General features: G+C 41.5%; 1 protein-coding gene across 10 annotated transcripts in view; it reads right to left on the bottom strand.

Moving 5' to 3' along the window:
• sdk2b (sidekick cell adhesion molecule 2b) overlaps positions 1-24,874 on the bottom strand; it is a 298,546-nt gene that overhangs the window by 140,233 nt on the left and 133,439 nt on the right. Inside the window, exon 1 of one of the 10 annotated variants that reach the window (XM_020046794.3) lies at positions 2,121-2,172. The exons of the other annotated variants lie outside the window; for them this stretch is intronic. Coding sequence (XP_019902353.1) covers positions 2,121-2,151 — 31 coding nt within the window. The 5' untranslated portion in view covers positions 2,152-2,172. Of the gene's footprint in view, positions 1-2,120; positions 2,173-24,874 lie in introns of those variants that run through there. 10 annotated transcript variants of the gene reach the window in all.

The following is a 24,874-nucleotide window of genomic DNA, read 5'->3' as shown; positions in this document are numbered from 1 at the left end:
CTGACTTAGCAAAAACACATATATATCAGCAAGTTTGATAGACTTCTCCCATGCAGAGAAGAGAGAAGAGCTGAGGGCCTATTCAATTACACTGACAAATCCTGATAGCTGGTTTGACTCCTTCTACCGCAGTCATAAGAAAAGTACTCTGTGTGTGTGTGTGTGTGTGTGTGTGTGTGTGTTTGTGTGTATAAGAGAGTGTGAGAGAAAGAGAGAGAGGGGGTGCTTGGATGATAGGGGGAGAGAGATTATATGTGTGTGTGTAACAATCTCTAAAACTCCCTCATACCATGAGAAACAGAGCGAGAAAGGTACAGAGAGTGTTAAGTGGGGAAATGGTAAGGGTCAAAAGCTTCTGTAATTGCCTGCTCTTTGGATATGTTTCTCATCAAGCCCCAAGCTATAATCATGTATGCATGTTTGTGTGTGTATGTGTGTGTGTGTGTGTGTGTGTGTTTGTTTGTTTGTTTTTTGGTTTGTTTGTTTGTTTGTGTGAGAGAATTAGATTTCCAAAATTCCTTTTTGGCATCAAAGAACAACGAAAACCATATAAAATGCACACTACCAAAAACTAATTCATTACATAATCTTTAGATTTTTTAACAGGCAGTACAAGTCGTCCATTTGCATTCATAACAAAGACCCACCCATAACCCCCAACACACAGCGCTGTCAATGAGACCCACCCATAACCCCCAACACACAGCAGTATCGTGGCGCTTATCTCCGAGCATGGTCCCCTTCTTCACGCCCCACCATGGTACTCTTGTGAATCTGTGAGCCTCTTTTCTTCCACCAGCATAGCCGAGACCCCCTTACATATATGGGAATCAACCAGCGTCCCACCCCTCAGACGTTCAATAGTCTGCACAATAACTTAGCATCACGATGTGCAGATTCAGACTTTGGTTCTGACTCATCCGTCCATTCAGAGGAATGCAAATTAATCAGACATCCACACACGCCAGCGCCACCCACTGGGCATGATTACACACGCTGAAGAAGACCACAAAAAGACTGTCTAACCAGCTTATTCTGAATATAGACCAGACACAAGGTTTCCGCTTTCTAATTGCAGTCACAGATTTCTTCAATCTGAAATGCTTAATGTCACTAAAATCAACCAAATCGTGAACTCTTAAGGTCATTTGAACTGACACAACAAATGTATTCACATTCGGGAAATACTCTGTGACGGCCTAATCTACAGCATTCCCTGGTTCACCCCAAGTTCTGTCTCTCCTAGTTTCACTTCCGACCCCTCCACTACCGCCAGACCGCTCAGGCCCGGCGTCACCGCATCCCCCACAATGTCAGGAATCACAGTTCTCACATCTGTAATTGGCCAAATCACCTCCTTCCCCCACAACCCTGTCTCAACCATATGAGTAACTAAATTGACCTCATCTAGCAACACCACAACAGCTTTGTTCATCTATGACACCAACACAATCTTGTCATGGCCCAGAAGCTCACCCATGGTAAGCAAGACATCCTCAACGGACCGGCTAGCATTGGGAGACCAGCCTGCCCAACATTCTCCAACCACATTACAATATCCTCTGCCCAAACCCAACCTATGAAATCACTGTAACATAAAATCATCAACATGCATACACAGTGAAGTGCAAGAAAACACAGACTACACAAAACATAGTATGTGGTGACACCCTTCCGCCAGCACCCACACACTACCAGCCCACACCCAAACTCCCAGCATGCACAGAGAGAGAGAGAGAGAGAGAGAGAGAGAGAGAGAGGATGTTTCTCTGTGTTGGTGGCCTTAAAATACTGCTTAGGTTAAATCGCTTGGATATGTCATTAATAATTGGAGGAACATGTACTACAACTCATCTAATATTAAACAACTTTATTAACATCCCTTAAGATTACACACTTCAATCTGTAAATTTTATACGACATTGCTAACAACTCTAAAGAGGGAAGTTGGTAAAATAAGATGACTTTACCTGTTGACAGATCCATATGGAGAGATGAGTAAAACAGCACCGGAGGGGAAGAGAGAAAACAGTTAGAATATTCCAAAACTTTTGTCAATATAGTAATAATAATAAATATAGCTTATGTCAATACACCATGTTAAATTCTAATATTCCTACCCATATAAATAAGACAATATGACACCAGCATTCATGGAAATTTGCAACTTCATTGGAGGCATACACACAGCAACTCCTGCCCCTAGTTGTTAGCACAGGAAATAGCAATTGAAATGTTGCCCTCAACCTAGCTCAAATTACAGACATTGGATTAAGACTATAGGACCAATAAACGGTCCCTTACAGATACAGTTCATCTTCAATGTCTTCTATAAAACATTTGAAAAAAGTTCCAGAGACAAAAAGGAAAGGAAATATACACCAGAACCATAATGTTTACTTCAACACAGCTCAAACTAAGTGTTTTTCTCAGTACCCATTCACATGCCCAAACGTAATTTGACATAAAACATTTAAACAAAGCTACTTTGTAGGTCAACACTGTGTGCTGAAAAACACAGGTAGAAAGGTGGACAAGATTTATATGGTGCACTATGTGAATGTTCAATACTAACTCCTCACTTTATAACGGCTGATTTTAATGTTAATACATTCAGATCCTACCATGGCCGTCTGACAGACAAACACATTAACATTGTTTATGCTGGTGATGGACAGAAGATAGAGACAGGGAGTAAGAGAACATTAAGTGTCTGTAGCAATCTGTTGATGTCTTGAGGGATGTGTCAAGGAAAATTGGTTTTCGGCAGGTTTAATTACGAAAAAGGCCTTGGAAGATGTTTGCATTCCATTAACCAAATACACCCACACACAAACACCCCCCCCCCACACACACACACACACACAAACACACTCACACACACACTGTAACCAAACATGGTAATTGGTTAAAGAAGAATAAACTAATGATAAGTACTTACAAAAGCTGCAATCAAATTGTCTAAGAACACAGAATGACAAAAAAAATCATGTTTGGGAACATCCGAGGACATAGTGCACATACCGAACCATCAATAAACCCTAGCGACAATTCTCATGCACCTACTGCTGGTGCTATCTACAGTATTTTTATTGTATTTCAGGGTATTATTCTTATGATGAATACCTGATTCCAAATCACATTCTAAATCCATTAGAGTGCACTACATTTAAGCACAGCCAACAGGGCTCTCTTCAAATATTAGTGCACTTTCATACCAAGCCTAAAACCAATAAATCAGACTATACAGCTGAAAATTATACTATTTGCTTCTGTACCTGAAAGGAATCCAAACAATATGTTGACAATAAAGACACTACGGTGTGTGTTTTTTTCATCAACCAACCTAGGGAGATTTTCCTCAGGTATAGTAGGAGCTTTGTCACACACTGAGCTTTTGCCCAGCATGATTATAACATCTTGATACACAGTGATCATGTGGGTAAACGAATCACTACGTTTCACAGAGATAACTAGATTGTTCTTTGTTCCTGTATAAGGAAACTCAAAAATCAACTGTAACATTGTTATGTGGACAGGTCGACCATCAATTATTCCTCATCATCGCTAGTTATGATGCATGGCCACCTAACTAAGTTAAAACCAGTAGAAAAACACAACGCTTGGTTAGGTCACCAAAGAGGCGGTGATAAACCCTCCAATCTCTCAAAATGTCAGTCTACATAAACGGCTATGTAAAATGTGCATGACAACAAGATTTCATAAAGATTAGTCTTTATGAAAGGGGACCATATCAACATTCTGAAATTTGTTAAAAACAAGTATCAAATAACATCAACAGACAATGGTATCCATCTGAAAATAACTTAAGTTCCTGATGAACTCTTGTTCTTATTTCAGTGGAATGGTGTAACATGGTCTTTCCAGGTGATTCACATTCCTCTCCCATAGATCACAGAGATGTCCTCCAGATAACTGTGGACCATCCACTCAGGACTGCTGAGGCATGGCTCTGATAGCTCTATCCTATCTACACAAACACACACGAGCAGGCTCACACCCAAAGAAGCGCAAAAACAGATGCACACACACACACACACACACGCAGATACACACATGAACATACATAAAACCCACACCGGAGTGAGGGCCAATACTGAAATGAGTAGAAAATTGCTTTTCAAATCCAAATACATTATTACATTTGAATTTGTCACACCCAACACGAAGCCCACAGGAATTACACAAATTAGAATTACATTTAATAAAATCCCCCAAAATGAAAATGTCAAATAATTTCACAAAATAGCATAGTATTGTTTATTTTTGACATCATGTACGTTTACCAAAATGAATAAAGTTGAATTGAATTGCCAAAACTCACTAGACCACACTTGCCCCTGGTAAAGGGGGTTTGAGCCCCGGCTGATTCCCCTATACATATTTTAAATTATGACAATGGCATGGACACATTCTAAAATCATGTTATGAGCTACCTATAATAGTTCACACTTCCCTAATGTTTGATGTATTATCAGCATAGATAAATTACATGTCATGTTGATAAAGATTTCAAATGAATGAGATTGTCATGTTTCAGTTGAATTTTGGAATTGGAATTTGTGAAATTCCTTAGAATTAAACTCACATTCGACTCAAATTCATTGCAAATTGTCCCCAACATTTGCGCATGAACACACACGTGTGCCAGCACACACACGTGCCAACACACACCAACAAAGACGAGCTTGCTCGCGGGTGTGGACATCATACTTTCGGATAGAGATCTGAGTACCTAGTGAATGTCATCCTCTTGAGCATTCTTTACATGGTCTGTCGGAGAGAAAAAAGTTTGAGGTTGTGATTTTGAGGTGTTTTCTTTCTCCACTTTAGGTTTTGTACACAAATGACAGGTCAACAACATCATTTCAGTTAACAGAATGTCATCTTTGAAAAGTGAGACACTAGGCAGTAATTTAAAACAATGGTAACAATCACAGCCCATCCATAAGAGACCCAAGCTTCTACTTCCATGTTATTCTGCAAATTTGTTCTATATTAGAGAGGATGTGGGACTTTTTCCAAGAGTTGTGAGCACTGTTATCTGCCCTTCTCTCCCTCTATCTCTTTCTCGCTTTCTCTTCCTCTTGGTTTCTTTCCTACATTTTCATCCACTCTCCCTTTATTTCCTCTCTCACTTCCCCCAATACTCCGTTTCTAGTGTGGTATCTCACGGTAGTAGACACCATTATCTGCGTGTCCCTAATCCGCAGGTGTTCAGAGTTATCTCCGCCCACCATGAGAAGCAGCAGGCAGACGATCTTTTTTTTCCTCTGGCACGTCTACTTCTCTAGTTTCCTCTCTCTCTTTTATTCTCTCTTCTTTCCTGTCTCTCCCTTACTCTCTCCTTTTTTTCTATGGTAAGTCTAGTTTCTCCAGCAGTAGAGAAGGAGAGATGCCTTTGGTCATCTCCCTGACAACTACAGAGAGAACATGAGTCAGCACACAGTAGGAGAATACTGACAAGGAATCTCCGGAGGTTCAACTCCTCCACAACCTTCCCCTCCTGCACCCCCCCCCCCCCCCCAGCCACCCTTTTCTCTCTGGCCCAACAGCAGCCACCACAACTTGGTCCAATGCCAAACGAATGACCTTTTTTTTTTTCTTCAAAGGACAAATACTCTCATTCAATAGGAGTCAATTGGAGGCGAATCAAACTTTTTCTCTCGTGATGGGGCGCAGGGAAATTGAAATCGACTGCCACTCAAAGTCAATCGGGATCAGAGCCACATTGTGATGACAACTGAAAGAAAGACATACTGTTAGCACAGCGCCATAAAGGGGGACAGGGCGCAGTTTTGGATGCCCTCAACAGATTCTATCTACAGTCAATGTGTCTGTGTTTACTGAAAATGGGGTTGGGGGAGAAGGGGGAGGATAGAGAAGGACAGAGGGGTGCAGGACATAATTGGCCAATCGCTGACCACTGTGAGAGGTTAACTGTGGTGGCTAATCTCAGACGGAGGGGGAGTTTCAATTAAGGCTGTGAAGGTTGCAGCACATGCATGCACACACACACACACACACACATATAGATATACAGTATGTACGTAAATATACGCGCACACACTCACAGACACTATACAATATTACCCAAAAAGCTAATTAGAACTAAACTAATGATAAATAGCTGGAACATCTGAGGACTCAGTATACATCCTGGAACATCAATAAATGTTCCTAGCGACGATTCCCATGAAGCTATTGCTGATGATATCTATTTCATTGTCAGTGTGTTATCTGTTGTGGCGGCTGCCCATATGGTATACACATTCCTTATGAAGTGCACTACTTTTAAACAGGGCTAATAAGACTCTGGTCAAAAGTAGTGCACTATATAGGGAATAGGGCATCATTTGGGGCACATCTGTAGTGTCTGTGTATAGCTTTCCATCCGGAGGAATCAGGTAATCACAACAGAGAATCGCTCACTAATGACTAATCTACAGAACTATAACACACAAACACACACACACACACACACACACAGGCTCCTAGGATCTGCTTTCTGTGGAACAGTGTAACATGGTCTTTCCAGGTGATTCCTGTCCTTCAGAGATCACAGAGATGTCTTCCAGATAACTGTGAATCATCCACTCAGGACTGCCAAGGCCTGAAAACACTATGCTCAGTCCCATCTACACACACAGACACACACACACACACACACACACAGGCCAATCTCATGCATACACACACACGGACACACAGAAATAAACAGACAAACTATTGTATGATATTAATCATTCTGTAAATGTGTTTGTTTGAAAGATATTCTAAATAAAATATTTTTGGAGATAGTAATGCCACATTTCATCATTTTGGGTTTTTTGCAAATTAAAAGCTAAGCTGAGGTAGATGGGATCTTATCCCCTTTGTGCAATTCAAGAAAGTCAATGGACACAACACGCTTTATAGTTTATATACAGTAGAAAAAAAGAAGAAACTGTAGCAAAAAGAACTGCTTCAATCCATCTGAGGTGAGTCATTGTACAGGTCAACGTTGGAGTGGTGTTTGTGGCTGATGTGGATCAAGAGCAGCATTAAATCAAAATGTTGCCTTTGTAGTCTATGAAGGGATTATGCAAATTTTAAGCGGTTATAGCACAAAAACTACAAATTGTATAACATGTTATGACAAGTAATCTAATTTGATTTGGTATTTATAGCTTTAATGTTCAAAAGCAGTAGTGGATCTTATTTAAGTCTACTGAACTTCGTTTAGACAGCACTTTCAGCAAAAACTACTACTACCACCACTAAAAATAAATCCTGAAACACACATTATCTAGTATGTAAACTACATTATATATCATCTCATATATATATATATATATATCATCTCATATATATATATATATATATATATATATATATATATATATATATATATATATAAAGCTTATTCAGGTGTGTCATAGCAAAGGGTCTGACTATATATGCAATCAATTATCTTTCAGTTTTATATTTGAAAATATAATTAGTGCAATTTTAAATGTAATTATTTTTCTCATTCTCATTATTGACGTTATATTTGTTTTGTGTTGATCAGTGGCAAAAGCTTTTAATATAATTTGATTTCATGTCGTAACAATAATCTCTGGAGGAGACCAAGGGGGTGAATACAGGAAATGTATATCTATTAGAGACTCTCCTGGACATTCAAATCTATTGTCTTTGATATAGGAGTTTGCATGTTTTTATGTGTTTTGGAGCTTTAACAGACCAAGACTTAATGACGTAATGAATCCAAACACTTCCCATGCATGTATTTGGAGATTGTATGCACACATTGAACAGTTCAAGTTACATAAGTATAAACGATATCACAAAAACTGTATACAGGCAACCTTCCAGACCATGCCAAGCTGGGGAAATGAAATTGACTGCCACTCAAAGTCATTCAGGATCAGAGCCACACTGTGATAAGAGCTGAAATAATGACCTAACATCTAACAAGAATCAAAGACACTGTCAAAACATCACCCATGACACGATCCACAAAACAGCATGATAGAGACGCACTTTGAGAAAAACACTTCGGATGGGACAATGTGCATCTGAAATGACTCCCTAGTTGCAAAATAGTACACAAATGTTCACCACATCCCAGGGCAATGAGAAAAGTAGTGCAGCACTTAGGGAATAGGGTGTGGTTTTGGATGCCCCCAACAGTATCTCATTAGGTCAATGTGTCTGTTTTCACTGACATTGTGGATGGGGGAGATGGAGGACATAATTGGCCAATCACTGACCACTGTGAGGTTAATTGAGGCCGCTAATCTCAAAGGGAGAGGAAGTTTCAATTAAGGCTGTGAAGGTTGCAGCACACATACACACACAAACATACACACAAACGCATGCACAAAAACTGCAGAAAAGGACAGACCGTCAACGATGTAATTAAGAACAACGCACACGTGCAACATGAAGACACTTCTAATGGGTTTAAATGTGAAATAGAATAAATGAAAGGGAGAAAGGACTACCTCGTCTTATCAACGCTTAGCAGTCTTATGGTGTATGATAATAATTGAATAGACCTCCAAATCGCACAATATTCCATAGATACATACCTTTTAAAAATGTCTGTGTTTTCAACCCCCTTACAGGATGTAAAGTAATCTCAATGCAAAGTTGAAACTGTATATTATACACTAACAGAGATGTCCTCATAAAACATTATGTATTTACTATCCTCTTTTATGGGCTAAAGGCCTGCCAGGCAGGAAATGTGACTGGAAAGGCAGGAGGTCATAGAAAATATTATGACAGCCTGAGTTGGTCCTGGGTTTGGTCTGATCTGGGTCTGGTCTGGGTCAGATCTGGGTCTGTGTCTGGTCTGGGTCAGGTCTAGGTCAGTGTCTGGGTCAAGATCTTTGTAAGGTCTGTTCTGGTTCTGTGTCAGGTCTGGCCTGTGTTTGTATCTGGTCTGGGACTGTGTCTGTGTCTGATCTGGTCTAGGTCTAGTCTGGATCTGGTCTGTCTGTGTCTATCTGTGTCTGTCTGGGACTATCTGGGTCTGCCTGGGTCTGTCTGGGTCTGCCTGGATTTGTCTGGGTTTGTCTGGGTCTGTCCGGGTATGGGTCTGCCAGACTGCCAGATTATACAGCTCCGGAAAAAACTAATAGACCACTGCACCTTTTTCTTTCCTTTCCAAAAAAGTTGAAAAGGAAAGTTTTGAGTGAGGAACAGAAGTGTTCAATTGGCAGTGGTCTCTTAATTTTTTCTGGAGCTGTATATATACATTTCACAGTAGTGATTAGGAGTGATTTTATTACATTGTTCACAGCAGGGTGACTGCCGACCTGAGAATTACAATTGCCTGAGGAGGACAAATAACCTCCTGTACCGAATATATGGTGGCTGAAGGTAGTAATGAAACTGCAATCCTGGGAGAGGCATCAGATCAACAGAGGTTTTCCCAAGTGTCGGCAACGTCTGGATTCAAAGGCTTCTGTCTGTCAGGCTTCTTTTAGCTCTGAACATCTGAACTTCAGTCAGTCAGTTTTGTCAGTCCGAATCCAAAGTGGATTTGCAACAATCCCGACCTGTTTGGAACATCTGAAGGTAAACATTTGATGGGAGCAGACTTTGAAGGAAAGCCGTATAATGTGTATCATATGAGAGTATGAGACGAGTGAGACGGAAGTCATGATTGATCCTCTAGCCAATGCACTGGTCTTGATCTGGTCTCAGTCTGGCTGCTTTGTCCACATCAATGACAAGACATCCAATGGGAGTCAAGCAACCAAGAAATGAAACCTAACTTTATTCTCGGCGTCTTTGAAAATTGTGTACGAGTTGAGCAGGGGGAGACCAATTTAATTTATCCAATGAGAATAAACGGGCCTTGATTCTCTGGGGAGGAGGGAGGGAGTGTGGGTGCATGGGGGTGTCACTGGAATGACAGACACTTCTGTACCACAGTTAATCTCCTGCTCGCATGCACCCCCCCCCCCCCTTCATTCTCCCCCTGTCACTCTCTCATTCCCTCTCTGGACAATCTTCCCTTGACCTGCATGGCCAATATCCATCCAATGGCATTAAATCACCTGTTATATCAGTCAGTGTGTACGGCCATTGATTACACATTAAGCCCTCTCCTCTTTCATGTACCTCAACAATACAGGGAACTGAACTCCAGGCAAGCAGGCTATGAATGGCTTCATTGTGTTGACCGGAGAAGGAGTAGATGTGTTCAGTGACCAGATAGCGGCCTTTGCCTCTTTCCTAAAAAACAAATGGTACACATAGTGTAGGTGATGGGATTAACCGCCTCATGGTACAATAAGGCTATGCATTCTCATGGAGCTGACATTTCACTATTAAGTACCAGCGGTGGCTGGTGGCAGATTTGGGCGGACGGGCTGGAACGGAATCGATGGAATGGTATTGACACCTTCCATTCCCTTCCTGCCATTGTTTAGAGATGTTTATTATTTTTTTCTGGTAGCAGAAGACAGTGAGGCAGAGAGGAGGTAGAGAAGTGAACTGGGAGAAACTGATAAATCCTCTCCAGAGGAAAGGAAGGAGGGATAGGAGTGGGGGTGTTACCAAGGTGAACCTGGGGAGGTTAATCCCCCACACTGTTTACACATCTGCCCCTAAGAAGCTTGTGGTGTGAAGGCGAGGCAGGCAAAGCCACTAGGGGCTAGAGATTACACTGGAAACACAGGACCCATCCCAAAATGACACCCTGTTCTCCATTTAGTTCACCGCTTTTCCCAAGTCGTCTTGGACTATAAAGGGAATAGGGTGCTGTTTGGCACACAGATAGACAGCTCAACACAGCTCCTCGTGCCAGAACCGAGAGTCATCCTGGATCCTATCATGATCCCAGCACTCCCACTATCAGCCGTGCCAGAGACTGAATGCCCAATTAATGCCCTGGCACTGAGGCTGCTATGTCAACAGCACTGGCTCATTTCACCCCTGCACCTTAATACCTTTAATGCAATTAGAGGACTCGGAGAGCTTCAGGACATCGATCTCAACTCAGACACTACCCCGGACGCCTCGGCAGGAGGCAGAGCATCACCCAAAAGGGCACAGCGGCGCGGTTTGACAAAGTAAAAGCGCAAAGGAGAATGCAAAGGGGAACGGAAAATAGGGAAATGTGACAATTTCTAGCGTGTCATTTAACAACATTGCTTTCAAATTCACTCATGATGCTGTGTGATCCAGACAGGCTAAAAATGTAGCGTGTTAAGTGCTTGACATTCAGTGAGGTAGAAGTTTAATGCTCCCTGATGCTGCTCCTAGCTGTAATTTACTGCCAGGCTGCAGGAATACTTGGCTGAATAGGAGGAATAAAAACGGGGATGGCAGAGGAATAAAGAGAGCGAGAAAGAGAGGGAGATCGAAGTGGGCTAGAAAATGTGTGATTGGTGATGACCCCTGGTTTCTCAGGTAGCTGCCGACTCTGGATGTTCTCTGACAGGTTTCTCACAAAATCACAGAAAGAAGAAGGAAGGTAGACGGCGAGACGAAAAAAGCCCAGACGGAGGGAGAGAATGCGCAGGAGATAAATGAAAATACTTTCTGGGTAATGAAAAGAGGGTCAGAATTTCGACAGTGTGACGCAGAAACCAAGGCGCTTCGTGCATCTTTACTACTCTTCAGTGATGGCCTCTGAATTGCCTGCTATTACTTATAACAAATTCATAGGTTCTATTCACAGAAATCTAAATGTGGCTTGAATACTTAGCAGTAAGAGCATAAAGCTCTGCGTCATCTAATAGTTCCAAGGTAATGTAAAAAACTGAGGCGTTCAATGCATTTATACCAAATTTGCTAAATAACATCCCAATACTAAAGCAAACATTTGTCAGATTTTTGTTATTTATTCGATTTACTTTCATTTATTTTGTGAACAAGGGTGGTCTAGCTGATTGAGCCCCTGCCTCTGGCCAACCGCCATCTTCCCCACAGGCATTATCAATAAACTAGAGGAAATATACAGTATCTTTAAAAAACGACAGAAATTCATAAGTTCTCTTCACTATGTTGCCTTTTTTTCTTTCAATTAGAGTTACAGTGTAGTATAGAGGCAATTAGTCTATTGCCCGACATTCTTGCTAAACATGGCAGTCACAGCCTTACACTTAAAATAACAGAAAAGTAGTTGAATCTCCATTTGTTTAAGTTGTTTTTGTTTCATGTTAGGATACATCCATAAAAAATGAGCAGATAATGCACGCTTGTGCTTACATAGCCATATCTACAATATTCTGGTGAGGACAAATGAGGTTAAATTTAAAGAGATAACGCTAGCCTTGAAGATAGGTAAATAGTTTGTTGCTAACCGTGCACATTATTTAAACAAGTTTTCAAATATTAGTTGTGGAAAATAACTGGTCAAACTAGAAGCATGAGTGAGGATTTGACAACATAGTGCTGTTTGCATCAAGACCGCGACTTGACAAAGTTAGATTTTCATTACTCACCACCTTACGTCACATTGACAATGGCCTAGAAAAACAAACCAATGCTAGCTATCGTAGCCAGGTTTCCCTTATTGGACCTACATTTACAATGTATACAATATTTGTTTGTGTGGTTGTTAATTAAGCTTTCTGTAAAAATGACATACATACATTTCTTAGCGATTACAAATCTGTACATTACAAATCCATGAAAAGCACAGTAGAGAACGCCTAATGCATGCAGGCATAAAATATATTTTCCAGCTCACCCAAGTGAATTACTTGTATGATGACAGTCTCTATTGGCCTGTTTTCAAGGAGGCTATATGAGATAGAAGTTTGCTTTCTTGATCTTTGGTTTAACATTCATTTTCGTTGCATGCATGACAACTTTGAGGTAAACATGATGTTGGACCATATGAAATCCAACCAGAGATAGACTATCTCACTAGCTGAGACTGTCATCGATCGCTGTGTGTGTGGGGTAAAGACTTCTTTTCTTTGCCTTGTTCTTTACGTGGCTGATAAAATATATTGCTTCATGAGTGCAAGGTGCCCCTACTGTCCATAGTTTTTACTGACCACCTCAAAGCCACAATGCTGACATTGTAAGCACTATACCAACTGAGATACACGAAACCACTGCAAATTACTGTTGGCAGGAATCCCTGCATATGGCATCAAAACCAAGCAAATTATTCAGAGCGCTGCAGCTTGCTTGGAGTTCATCCTTCCAAAATTCTCCATATCACCCTGCTCCTCTGCACACTCCACTGGCTTCCAATTGAAACCATTTTAATGTTCATTCTAGAAATCTAGGCAATTTATAAACAACGACTTAACAATGATCTGGCGTGAAGTGGAGTTGAGGTAGCACGATGATTATGCAACGGATTGCCTTTTGTAAGAAAAAGAAAATGCACACATACACAAACAAGGCGAAAAAAAATACTAACACAAACAATCAAATTCCATTCCCTTTGTGTGTTGTGTTGTGACTTAGTCACGCTTGAAGATATTGGCTGCCAGTGCCATTGTGTTTGTTGTGCTCTATATTCCAGGAAGTTCATTGATCTCCGGGGCCTAATCTAATTGTGTAGAGTGGCACGGTGGCAGATCTAAGTGACCTGGGGGAATGGTTCCATACACTCTGTTCTATATTCTGTTAGGGCATCCCTGGAGATTCAGTTAGAACCCCCACAGTTTTGTAGACGCTGTTGTGAGGATACATTGAATTAATGCTAATACAGCCAGGGAGAACGCAAGATCCCTCGTTGTCTAGATTCTCAGAACTCTAATGATTCTCCTCAACAAGTTCTGGTGAAGAAAAATGGCTTCTGTTATGGCTGATTTCTTCCGATGTGTTCCGTTGTGGTTGATGAAAAAGAGCTACAACCAGAGTCTGGATTAGATATTGATCCTTTTGGAGGACCCTTAGAGTTGCCCCTGAACTGTTTTTCTCAGCCTCTTTTAACTGCTCTTTGAGAGAGCAGGTAATAAAACCATAGAAAATGTATAGGCTACATTATAGTAGATATCAGAGAAGAAACAAATGAGTGCAATATGATCTGCATATATGCTTAGAAGCATCAGGAATCTCAGGATCCTCAAGGTATATTATATACAGCATGCTAGCCCAGCCAGTGCTACTACAACAATTTCTACTGATTGCTAGCCATTTGCTATTCTGTTGTAAGCACAGCATATTTTATTACAAAATTGCCATTCGTACTGTACGGGGCTTTACACCAATGCTGGTGTAAAATATATTCCCTGTTTCATTCTGTTCAGTTACAGAAAACCGTTATCATCCTTATCACTTTCAATACCAATAACACTCTCCACTTGCAAATTTAAATAGATGTTCCTATTTTCTGCATCTGTGTGAAAATGTGTGTGTGTGTGTGTGTGTTTGGTTTGGTAACAAAACTGTGTATTGTATCTACTGTAGGATATTAGTATCCTCAGTTCTACCAATACTCTAAAATGGCAGCTTGTTCAGGACGACTAGTGGGTTGCACTGTTTGTTTACTGTAGTAGTCATTATACTGGGCTATTGACCCCAATTTAAAACTAGAGCAACACTACAAACTGTTGAAAACAGCCAGCCACTTTAGCTGGCAACTTAAACACATATATCAAAAACACTCTGTCAATAGTGACAAAAACAATGATGCTAGACTCCAAAAAAAAACAAGCAGTATTTTTTACATTTATTTTAGAAAGTCAGATAGATTGAAAACATTTCTTGTTCTCCCTTATTCTGAACTCAATTATATTTTACAAGGGATGAAATCCCCTGTTAATTGCAACCTTTCCACAAGGAGAAATGTTTGCCCCGGCCATGTATATTAAGTTCTGCATGTAGAGGCTTCATCTAATATTTGAAGTTATTGCAAATTGATTTCACAAACTGAAGCTGTGGAGGCAGTGTTTCCGTCTCACGTCAGTGGAACTGATTGAATGTTTTACATTATCTCTCCACTCTCCGCTGGCTAGTTAGAGAAACAATTTTCTGAGGAAATTTCATTACTGGTGACAATTGGAAAAATAGGACATAGTGACTGACCATCATTGCAGAGATACAGACACGGAAGGGAGAAAAAGAGGTGTTAGGCTGCAGTCACTACACTAAAACACCCCCCACCCCCACCATCCCACAGCCGTAAGACACCCAGAGACCTTAATGTGACGTGTGTAGACAGTTGTGACATATCACCCATTACGTGCATTGTAATGTCATGATTTAGACGCACAGAGAAGGGGGAAAAAATTTACTCAACGAAAATCAACGCTATAGATCCGTGTTATTTCTCAAAGTGTCATTCACATGCAAGTACTTGATTTATACTCCGACGCCAGAAAAATGGGCAATTAGTGAGTAACGTACACACATTTAGTGGCCCATATATCAGGTACATCACACTGTTCACAAAAACGGTTTGCTCTTATGGACAGTAACTCATGTGCCCACAAAAAAAGCAAGCAACATCTCCGTAAAACATCGGTGTGAAAAACGGGAAATGGTAGTGGCTTGGTGCTCGTCACAGATGCTATTGCAGACACCCACGCTGGGTTCCACATCAATCAGTTAAAAACAAGAAGCTGCTGCACCGGTGGCCACAATGACCAATGCTGAATAGTCGAGAGGAAACACAGCACAAAATACGACTGATACCGGATCAGTTTACTAGAGTAGCCTGCACCGTCCCTATAGACTAGAGTAGGCCCCCTCAACCCTATAGAATATATTTTGGATGAGAATTACTTTGCTTTTTTGCGTCAAATCTCAAATCAAATCTCCAGTCACTTCTACAGCCAGGGTTCAATTACTGCTTTAAAAGAAACTGAATGGGTTAGGACATCAGCTAGTCCACTGGCAGGTTGAACAGCTCAGAAGAGATCAGAATCATTCCATCCTGTCATCCTTCCATCACACCATACTCCTCCCACTTGCTGAACCCATATGGGTGCTCCAACTTAATGAGCAGTGGCCTGTGGTGGGGCCCGGATATCTGGAGGTGTGAATAAAATCCTGGATAAGGCTGTGTACGGTCAAGTAGAGTAATCCATGATAGGCCTGTTCTTAGATGCCCCTGGGCTCTTAACCTGAACTAGGTCAGCTATCATTGCCAGATTACAATTAGTCAGGACCTAATCTGAGATGAAGGGGAAGCGAAAAGACCAGACCCAGTACATTAAGCAGTTCAGAGAGAAGGCCAAAAGAAGAGGCAACCATTTCCCTCAGTGTTTTTCTTGGCATCATTGTTTTTGATTGTTTTGCACCGCTCGAACGTCCCAATGCTTTAGATTGTATATTCTAGACACCAAGCTACGTTGTGTCTCTTTTCATTCACCTTTCATCCATCCTTTGTCCCTGTATTTCTCTAAGCTTCTCCGCTCACTCCCACCTCTACACTGGACCATTTCTGGCTCAGGTCTGGGAGCTTGGCTCAGGTTGGTGTCATGTACAGTCCCCCCTACTAAGGGAGTATGCCAGCTCGGCACCAGACAGGATCCATATAAGCGTGTGTGTTATGGTGCAGACTCCGTGCTGTTGTGGAGGCAGCGAGGTGTGCAAACCCCCAGTGGATTACACACGTCCTCCCTGGGCCAGGACAACAGAGTTTCTGCAGGTTTACAAGAACAGACCCGGGGCTTTGCCAGGCACAGCATGTCCTCATATACCACGGAGGAATCCCAATTGATAGAATATTCCTTATATACTGTATAATGCTCTACTTCTGACCGGAGCACAAGGAGCTCTGTCTGAAGTGATGCCCTCTGTCCGTCTGTCAGTCTGTCTCATTTTTTCTGTCAGCCTGTCTGTCTGTCTGTTCGTCTGTCTGAGTCTGTTGGTCTGCCTGTCTGTCTCTTTGTCTGTCTGTCAGCTGAGGTGAGTATTAATAACATCACCACAAGCTGCAAGCGTCACCACAAGCTGTAAACATTATTTTGTTCAATTACTGTTTCCATTCATTGAACATGGATTGTTGAATACATGTTATATGTGTAATACACTAATGTATTACATTATACTAACCACTGATAGGGCACCGTGAGAAGTAAGAGTACATGATACTCATTTGGATTAATATAATAATCATTAGAAAATAAAACAAAACTAACGAAACTAACAAAACTGCTAAAAGCCTACATTACTGCATAAAAAAATGACATCCAGTATGATACTCTGCGGTATATGTTCTGTACATACTGTATTTTTCAATACACTTCCACACACTGAATGTGCTCACTCCCACACGGTCACACAGGAAAACAAAGGGCCATAGCCAGTCACTAATTAATTGGATGAAATAGCAAGCCATATTGATTTTCCAATGACATGGGCTGGAGGTTTCAAGATCACAGGAGCCTCCCTCTCCCTCTCTGTGTGGGTTACATGGACCAACTGGCACACTGACTCTCTTATTTGGTCTGGTTACAAGTCTGCCTCTTCAGCTCAGTCTACTGTGTCATGTCAATAAAATGTTCAACACTCCCCTGCAAGATCTGGAAATGATGCCACTCAGACCCTGTTTTCCTGAGTGTCTCGCTCCATTTAGTGGGCCGATAGGGTCTGGCCGGGGAGGTATTTTAACCAGGTCAACCAGGTCTAGCTACTTGTTTTCATGACGCACGATCTAAAACAGTCATTCTCTCTTATCATACCCTACTAATTGGCCTGGAATAACATTCCACTGGGGGCTAACTGAAACCAGCCATACGCTGCACATTTTAGCCTGATCTAAAGGCCTCCGATCTGGAGTAAAACATAACAGCACCGCCTGGTAGGTGTTAATACATGCATTTGGTCACAGGCTCCCAGGCACTCTGTGGGCACTTTGATATGTTTGGCCTGGAATCATAAGAACAGTCTGAGCTGCAAGTCGCTCTAGATGACAGCGTTTGGTAAATGGCTGAACTGTAATGTTAATGAGCACTGAGCAGTTTTCAGGGCAGGTCAGCTACTCAGAACTATATTTTTTTAACCTACCTCACAAGTTCATCACACATACACAAACATAAGCGCACAAGTAAAGATTAATGAATTTTCTAAAGCATACATTACCACATGTATGTTATGTCTCTGGGCCAACCCATTAGTTTCTCGGACCAATCAGACGGAATCTATAATTTCTGAGACAAATCTGGGTACCTTTGTGCAACTGGGGAGTCTGTCCAGATCCAGAAACATTATGGAGAACAAATGCCTAGGAGTATGGCATTGCTTTTGACTGGAGCACAGAGTTTGGTTGGCCTGTCAGTACAGACATGGATTTTATATGAAAGCCTAAATTTAGAGAAATAGTGGAGATGGAATGATGCACACCTCTAGTTGAACTAAACGTCTAGCTAAACCACACCTCTGTCTGAACTACACCTCTGGCTGAACTATGTAAACCTCTGGCTGAAGTACTGCATTCCTCTGGTTGAACTAATGTACACCTCTGGTTGAACTACTGCATTCCTCTGGTTGAACTACTGTACACCTCTGGTTGAACTACTGCATTCCTCTGGTTGAACTACTGTACACCTCTGGTTGAACTACTGTTCACCTCTGTTTGTACTACGTAAACCTCTGGCTGAACTATGTAAACCTCTGGTTGAACTACTGCATTCCTCTGGTTGAACTACTGTACACCTCTGGCTGAACTACTGTTCACCTCTGTTTGTACTACGTAAACCTCTGGCTGAACTACGGTTGCCATGTGCAACTATGGCTTGATTCTGACTCAACTGTCCAATGGCTGTTCCGGTGCCACCAAGTATAATACGGATTACTTCTTTTCTAAGATTTTTCTTCACAGAATCAATATGAGGTGGGTAGATCCCACAGGGTATTCAACCCTTTCCCTATGAGGTAGATCCCACAGGGTATTCAACCCCTTTCCCTATGAGGTAGATCCCACAGGGTATTCAACCCTTTCCCTATGAGGTAGATCCCACAGGGTATTCAACCCTTTCCCTATGAGGTAGATCCCACAGGGTATTCAACCCCTTTCCCTATGAGGTAGATCCCACAGGGTATTCAACCCTTTCCCTATGAGGTAGATCCCACAGGGTATTCAACCCCTTTCCCTATGAGGTAGATCCCACAGGGTATTCAACCCTTTCCCTATGAGGTAGATCCCACAGGGTATTCAACCCCTTTCCCTATAAGGTAGATCCCACAGGGTATTCAACCCTTTCCCTATGAGGTAGATCCCACAGGGTATTCAACCCCTTTCCCTATGAGGTAGATCCCACAGGGTATTCAACCCTTTCCCTATGAGGTAGATCCCACAGGGTATTCAACCCTTTCCCTATGAGGTAGATCCCACAGGGTATTCAACCCTTTCCCTATGAGGTAGATCCCAAAGGGTATTCAACATTTTCACTATGAGGTAGATCCCACAGGGTATTCAAACCTTTCCCTATGAGGTAGATCCCACAGGGTATTCAACCCTTTCCCTATGAGGTAGATCCCACAGGGTTTCAACCCTTTCCCTATGAGGTAGATCCCACAGGGTATTCAAACCTTTCCCTATGAGGTAGATCCCACAGGGTATTCAAACCTTTCCCTATGAGGTAGATCCCACAGGGTATTCAACCCCTTTCCCTATGAGGTAGATCCCACAGGGTATTCAAACCTTTCCCTATGAGGTAGATCCCACAGGGTATTCAAACCTTTCCCTATGAGGTAGATCCCACAGGGTATTCAACCCCTTTCCCTATGAGGTAGATCCCACAGGGTATTCAAACCTTTCCCTATGAGGTAGATCCCACAGGGTATTCAAACCTTTCCCTATGAGGTCCGGAGCCTGCTGGTGTTCTGTTCTAACTAATCATTAATGTCAGCCCACAGGTGTTCCAGTTCTAAATATGTGCCTAATTAGAGGGTTGACATTCTCAAATTGAGTGGAATTGGCTTCAAAGTCCATAGTTGAGTTTGAGATCCATAGACCATCTAATGGGAAGATCCTGTATACCGGGCAACAACTGTGTAATGTACTTCAGTTCTAACTGTGTAGAGGGAGAATAAGGGCCAATTTGAAGTCAAAGGCTGGAGACCAAATGCACCATATTCTGTATTTATTGCACTCCCTTTCCCCTGTCCCCATTGGCTACTAGTTTAAATTGCGAATAGGTTTCCATTTGGAAGTCCAGTTTACTTCAGTGAAGTACATTAGAAAACCAGATGCTCATTATGATCACGTCACTCCAACCCGGACACAGTGGGATATAGCTGTGAGAGGGACTTCACTGTGACAAATGATCTATAGCTCAGACATTCTTCTTCTCTGCAGTGTAAATCTAATGTGCTGTAAGACCTGTACAATCCTCCCCTAATGCAGTGGGTTCAGAGAAACCATGTGTGAGACTGGGAGAGTGTCCTTATGTGTCTACTGTATGCGTGTGTTTTCCTATATGTGTGTGTGTGTGCATGCTCATTTGTGTGACTAAGAAAGAGTGACAGAGAGAGAGACAGAGAAAGAGCTGTCCTGACTTCTGTGGCTGGCTCTAAAAGACACAGTCCCTTAATTACAGTCTACAACATCCCAGGAATAGCAGGCAGCCTGGCCTAAATGGGAAACAGATGAGTGAATCATACAATTTCCCGAGAAAATTGTTTCAAGATGGAGCCTCTGCTACCGTCCTGATGTTTAATGTGGCCGATGGGAATCTGAGGGTGATTGAAAACAGTCAGTAAACCAGGAGCATGACGACAGACTGGGGGGGTGGTTATGGGTAGAGTGTGTGGGCTGTGTGGGGTTGGCTTCGGGGAGGTGGGGGTGTTAGGGTGTGTTCGAGTGAGAGATAGACAGACAGATAGAGGTGGAGGGTGAAGGGGAGGGAAAAGTTCAGTGTGGTCCTCGCCAGCAAAACAAAGCCCTGTTTCTCATTATGGCCATGACAGAACGACCAAGGCATGCTCCTCGACACTCACGCACAAACATACAATCCAGTGGTCCTCAGTGGTGAGTCCCTCTAACCACAAGGAAATTTGAGTCAGTCAGTCCAGATGACAAAGACACAGGAGAAGGTGGCTTCACCTTCTTGTATTGCACTTTAGAGGATCTCAAACAAACATTCTTTTGGTATAAAGTAGCCTTCTTTTTCCATCTTTCATGTTTGTCCCAAAGTCACCTCCAGCTTGTGTCCTCTTACAGTCGGTTTCTACATCTTTCAGCATCTCCCATCTCCCCTTTTACAAGAGGAGACCTTTTCTCTTGTGACATTTCCCACAATAAGAAACAAAAGCACTGCAGCTAAACATAGGGTGACGTTTGAAGTAGAGCACTTTGCGTGGAGTCGCATTCAAAATGAAGCCGCTTTATTTCAGTGACACCTCTTTCTTCTGCATCTCCCAGGTGGGATGAAATGACGGGAGGAACTATTGTGAGGTCGCAACATGTGCCAACTGCTTAAACATATAGTTTGACACGATCAGCACTGCGACAATAGTGACTTTGAGCCAGGAAAGAGTGACATGAATGTTACTGACATTCACCTTGGTGTTCAGTACATCTAAGTGCATGAAACCTTTGACTGGTACTGTATACGGGCAGAAAGGGTGAATTCAAGGATAGTGGAAGGTCATTAGTAAAACCCAAAAACAACAATGGACACAGCAGGCTGCCCAGTGGACCACCGCACTCAATGATGTATATACTAGAGAGGCTTCCATTAAAATAAATCCAGTTGAGTTTTGTTAGATAGCTAACTTTCAATCCACATGGGAAAGAAAAAAAATTTGCATTTACCTTTCAGAGCTAAGTTAGAATTATTGATAACAAAAGACTCGCTGAATTCTAACAAGACAGTCTTCTTTTATGAATTTATTCAAGCCAATAAAACTGTTCAATTTGCTTACCTATATGCATATGTATGTTGTTAGTTAGTGTCCTGAAAATAGAAAACTAATTAACATGGTGAAACAGGATTCCTGTGCACCAGTAACAAGCTGACTGGTAGAAGTCAATCATTTATCATCCATGTTGTTGGTACCAAGAGTTTTGTCCTTATTTATGGATAATGATTTGTTGACCTCTTCCACACAAACATTGCGTTATAAAAAAATGACAGTGCTTGTCTTTCATCATGTATTCTTTTGTGCATGAATAGGAAAGGCTCAGCATTTGTTGTTAGCTCATCATGCCTTAATTTGTCGGTCGACCAGAAAATGTATAACCGTGGTTGAGAATGTGAAACGGTTTAGTTATGAACAAGCCGTCTACCTCAATGAACTGTGGAGCTGACCTAGCTTTTTTAGTTTTAATTTCATGTAGGGTACTCAAGAGCTCATTCCTCATCGCAATTACGTTTATTCAATCTTACGGTTTTGTTTACTTTTTATTTACTTGTGAGATATAGAAATGTATTATAAGTTTGCCAATCTGCTGCTTTAGAAATATTTGCTAATCCCCTTCCCTTATCCTTCTCAGCCATTTAGTTTTTCAATTCCTAATCTATCCATGGAGATTTGACAGTTCTAACATTCAGCTCCTGGTATCAGTAACAGGAAGAAACTATTTCATGAACGCTTTAAGTGCGGCATCAAATTGTTCCTCCAATCAAACCACCACATTTTTTTCACATTTTCAACAGTGAAATCATTGCACAAAACCACTTACACACTCTTGCTTATGCATTATTTTACGTCTAGCTATTAGAAATGATTTATTTTTAGCTATGGCTCTAAAATTCGGATCAATAAAATCATTTGGTGGGGACATACTGCTTTAGAGCAACTTAGTAAACTAGCACTAGAAAAGATGTGAGCAATACACATGGATGATGCATAGTGATTATATGTACGCTGGTTAGTTGACTGATACCCTGAACTAGACTGAGGGAATCGGTAACAATTTGAAGCTTGTTTTTTTAGAGGACAGGCTGATGAAACCCGAAAATAGACCTTCTATTCCTCCCTTATCACATTGGGTATACACCTACACATTCTCTGTCTGTGTTATATATTATGTATATGTTATAACCACGTACGCGGACTAAAATACAGTCAAATAAAGGATATAAATGTGTTTAGGAGATATGTAGAATAAAAATGTTATCTGATGTGAGCTGGTTGTCAATTTAACAAACCTTTTCATATGATCTACTCTATTATGTGAATATGGGCTATTTGTTATTAACATTTCCTGGGTTGCTTGTTAGTTTTTCCTGCTATAATTTGAGGCTAAACAGAGGAAGGCATGTCAGTGCACTGAGTGGGCTGCCAAATAAATCAAGTTTCAGTACAAAATGTTTAATTAGGTTCCCCTACCTTCAGAGCTTACAGTTAGACACATACATTATATTAATTCTGTTACTAGTCGTGACAGGGAGGATTGGAGTTCCATCAGTTGCTGTCTTTGTGCATATGTCCATGAGCGTTTCCATTCTCTCAGGTGGCAACATGCACAAAACTAAACAAGAAATCATATGTTCATGGAAAAGGAACTGCATGAGAGTGTTCACTGACAGAAGGTCTGATTAAGAAAGCATAAAGAAGGAAAGTGAGATGAGAAAAAGGACAAGTTTTTTGTGATATAGAGTTAGACATATGTCAGTTGTTGAAGAATAGCATTGTTTAATTAACCCCCAGACCCTAGCTTCCTCTGAGAAATGTGGACGAAGGCAGAGATGGCAATATGTCAGTTAACAAATTTATCATGATGTCATTTCATAGTAATTTCAAAGCAAAGGCTTTCAAATGAACACACCCATGAACCAATTGGTTAAACACAGCCACCAGGTGTGCACACACTGGTGCTTAATTGTAGACACACCAATCAGGTTTAAGCACCATAAAAAGGCAACAGGCAAGTTCACCTGTCTTCAAAAAAATTGTGAAGGTGACAGAGGAAGAGTGCGGATGAGAGGGGTAATCCGGAGAGAACAAGTAGGAGGAAGAGGCCAAGGTAGAGGAAGAGGAAGAAGGAGAGGGAGAGGAAGACCTGGAGGAGGGGTAGGACATGCACAAAGAAGAAGACAACCAAATCTGTGTAACGAAATTTGTGCTACAATTGTGGACCGTGTAATAAACCACGGACTAACACTGAGGGAGCCTGGACTGAGAGTACAGCCTAACCTATGCAGGTACACAGTGGCATCAATAGTTCGGACATTTTGTCAAGAGCACAGGTGAGAAACGTATTCTTTCAACAGAAAATCCATAGCTTACTGCATGTATTATTTCAGCAGTTTTGGTATCTATTCCTGTATCATTTTACAGTAAGCTACATGTATTTTGTTTGGCCAAGATAGGATTGGACGTCAAGAACACCAAGGAGGGAGGGGCCCCATATTCACACAGGAGCGAGAGAGAGAGATCATAAACTTAGTTTTGGCCAATGATGCAATCAGACATATAGAAATTCAAGCCCATATTGTCAATGATCACCCAAGTTTCAATAAAGTCCAACACGTCTCTCTGTCAACAATGGCCCATATCCTTAAAAAACATCAAGTTATGATTAAACATCTGTATAAAGTGAAATTTGAAAGAAATTCAGGCAGGGTGAAAGTCCTGCGGCGTGAATATGTGGTGGTACGTTTTGTTCACTGACTGTAGTATTATGTACTGCACACACAACCTTTTCACTGTACATGGAGTTTTACTGTATAGCAGACCTAGAGTAAATTGATCTAGACAATGTGATCTTTTGCTGTATTTCAGATAGTTTTGCAAATGGATGCGGAGGAAGTCCCGCATGAGTTTATATACACTGATGAGGCTGGATTTAACCTGACAACAGTGAGAAACATAATAGGCCAAAGGGCTATTGTAAAAGTACAAGGGCAACACAGGGGTAACATTACCCTTTGTGCTGCCATTACACAGAATGGGGTCCTCCACCACCATGCCAACTTGGGTCCTTACAACACTGACCTCATTCTTACATTTTTAGACAGATTACACAATATTATCACAGCAGCAA

This window comes from Esox lucius, chromosome 5, assembly GCF_011004845.1.
Source record: "Esox lucius isolate fEsoLuc1 chromosome 5, fEsoLuc1.pri, whole genome shotgun sequence".
Classification (NCBI taxonomy): domain Eukaryota; kingdom Metazoa; phylum Chordata; class Actinopteri; order Esociformes; family Esocidae; genus Esox; species Esox lucius.
Note: the sequence above shows the minus strand (reverse complement) of the source record. Positions and strands in the feature narration are given on the sequence as shown.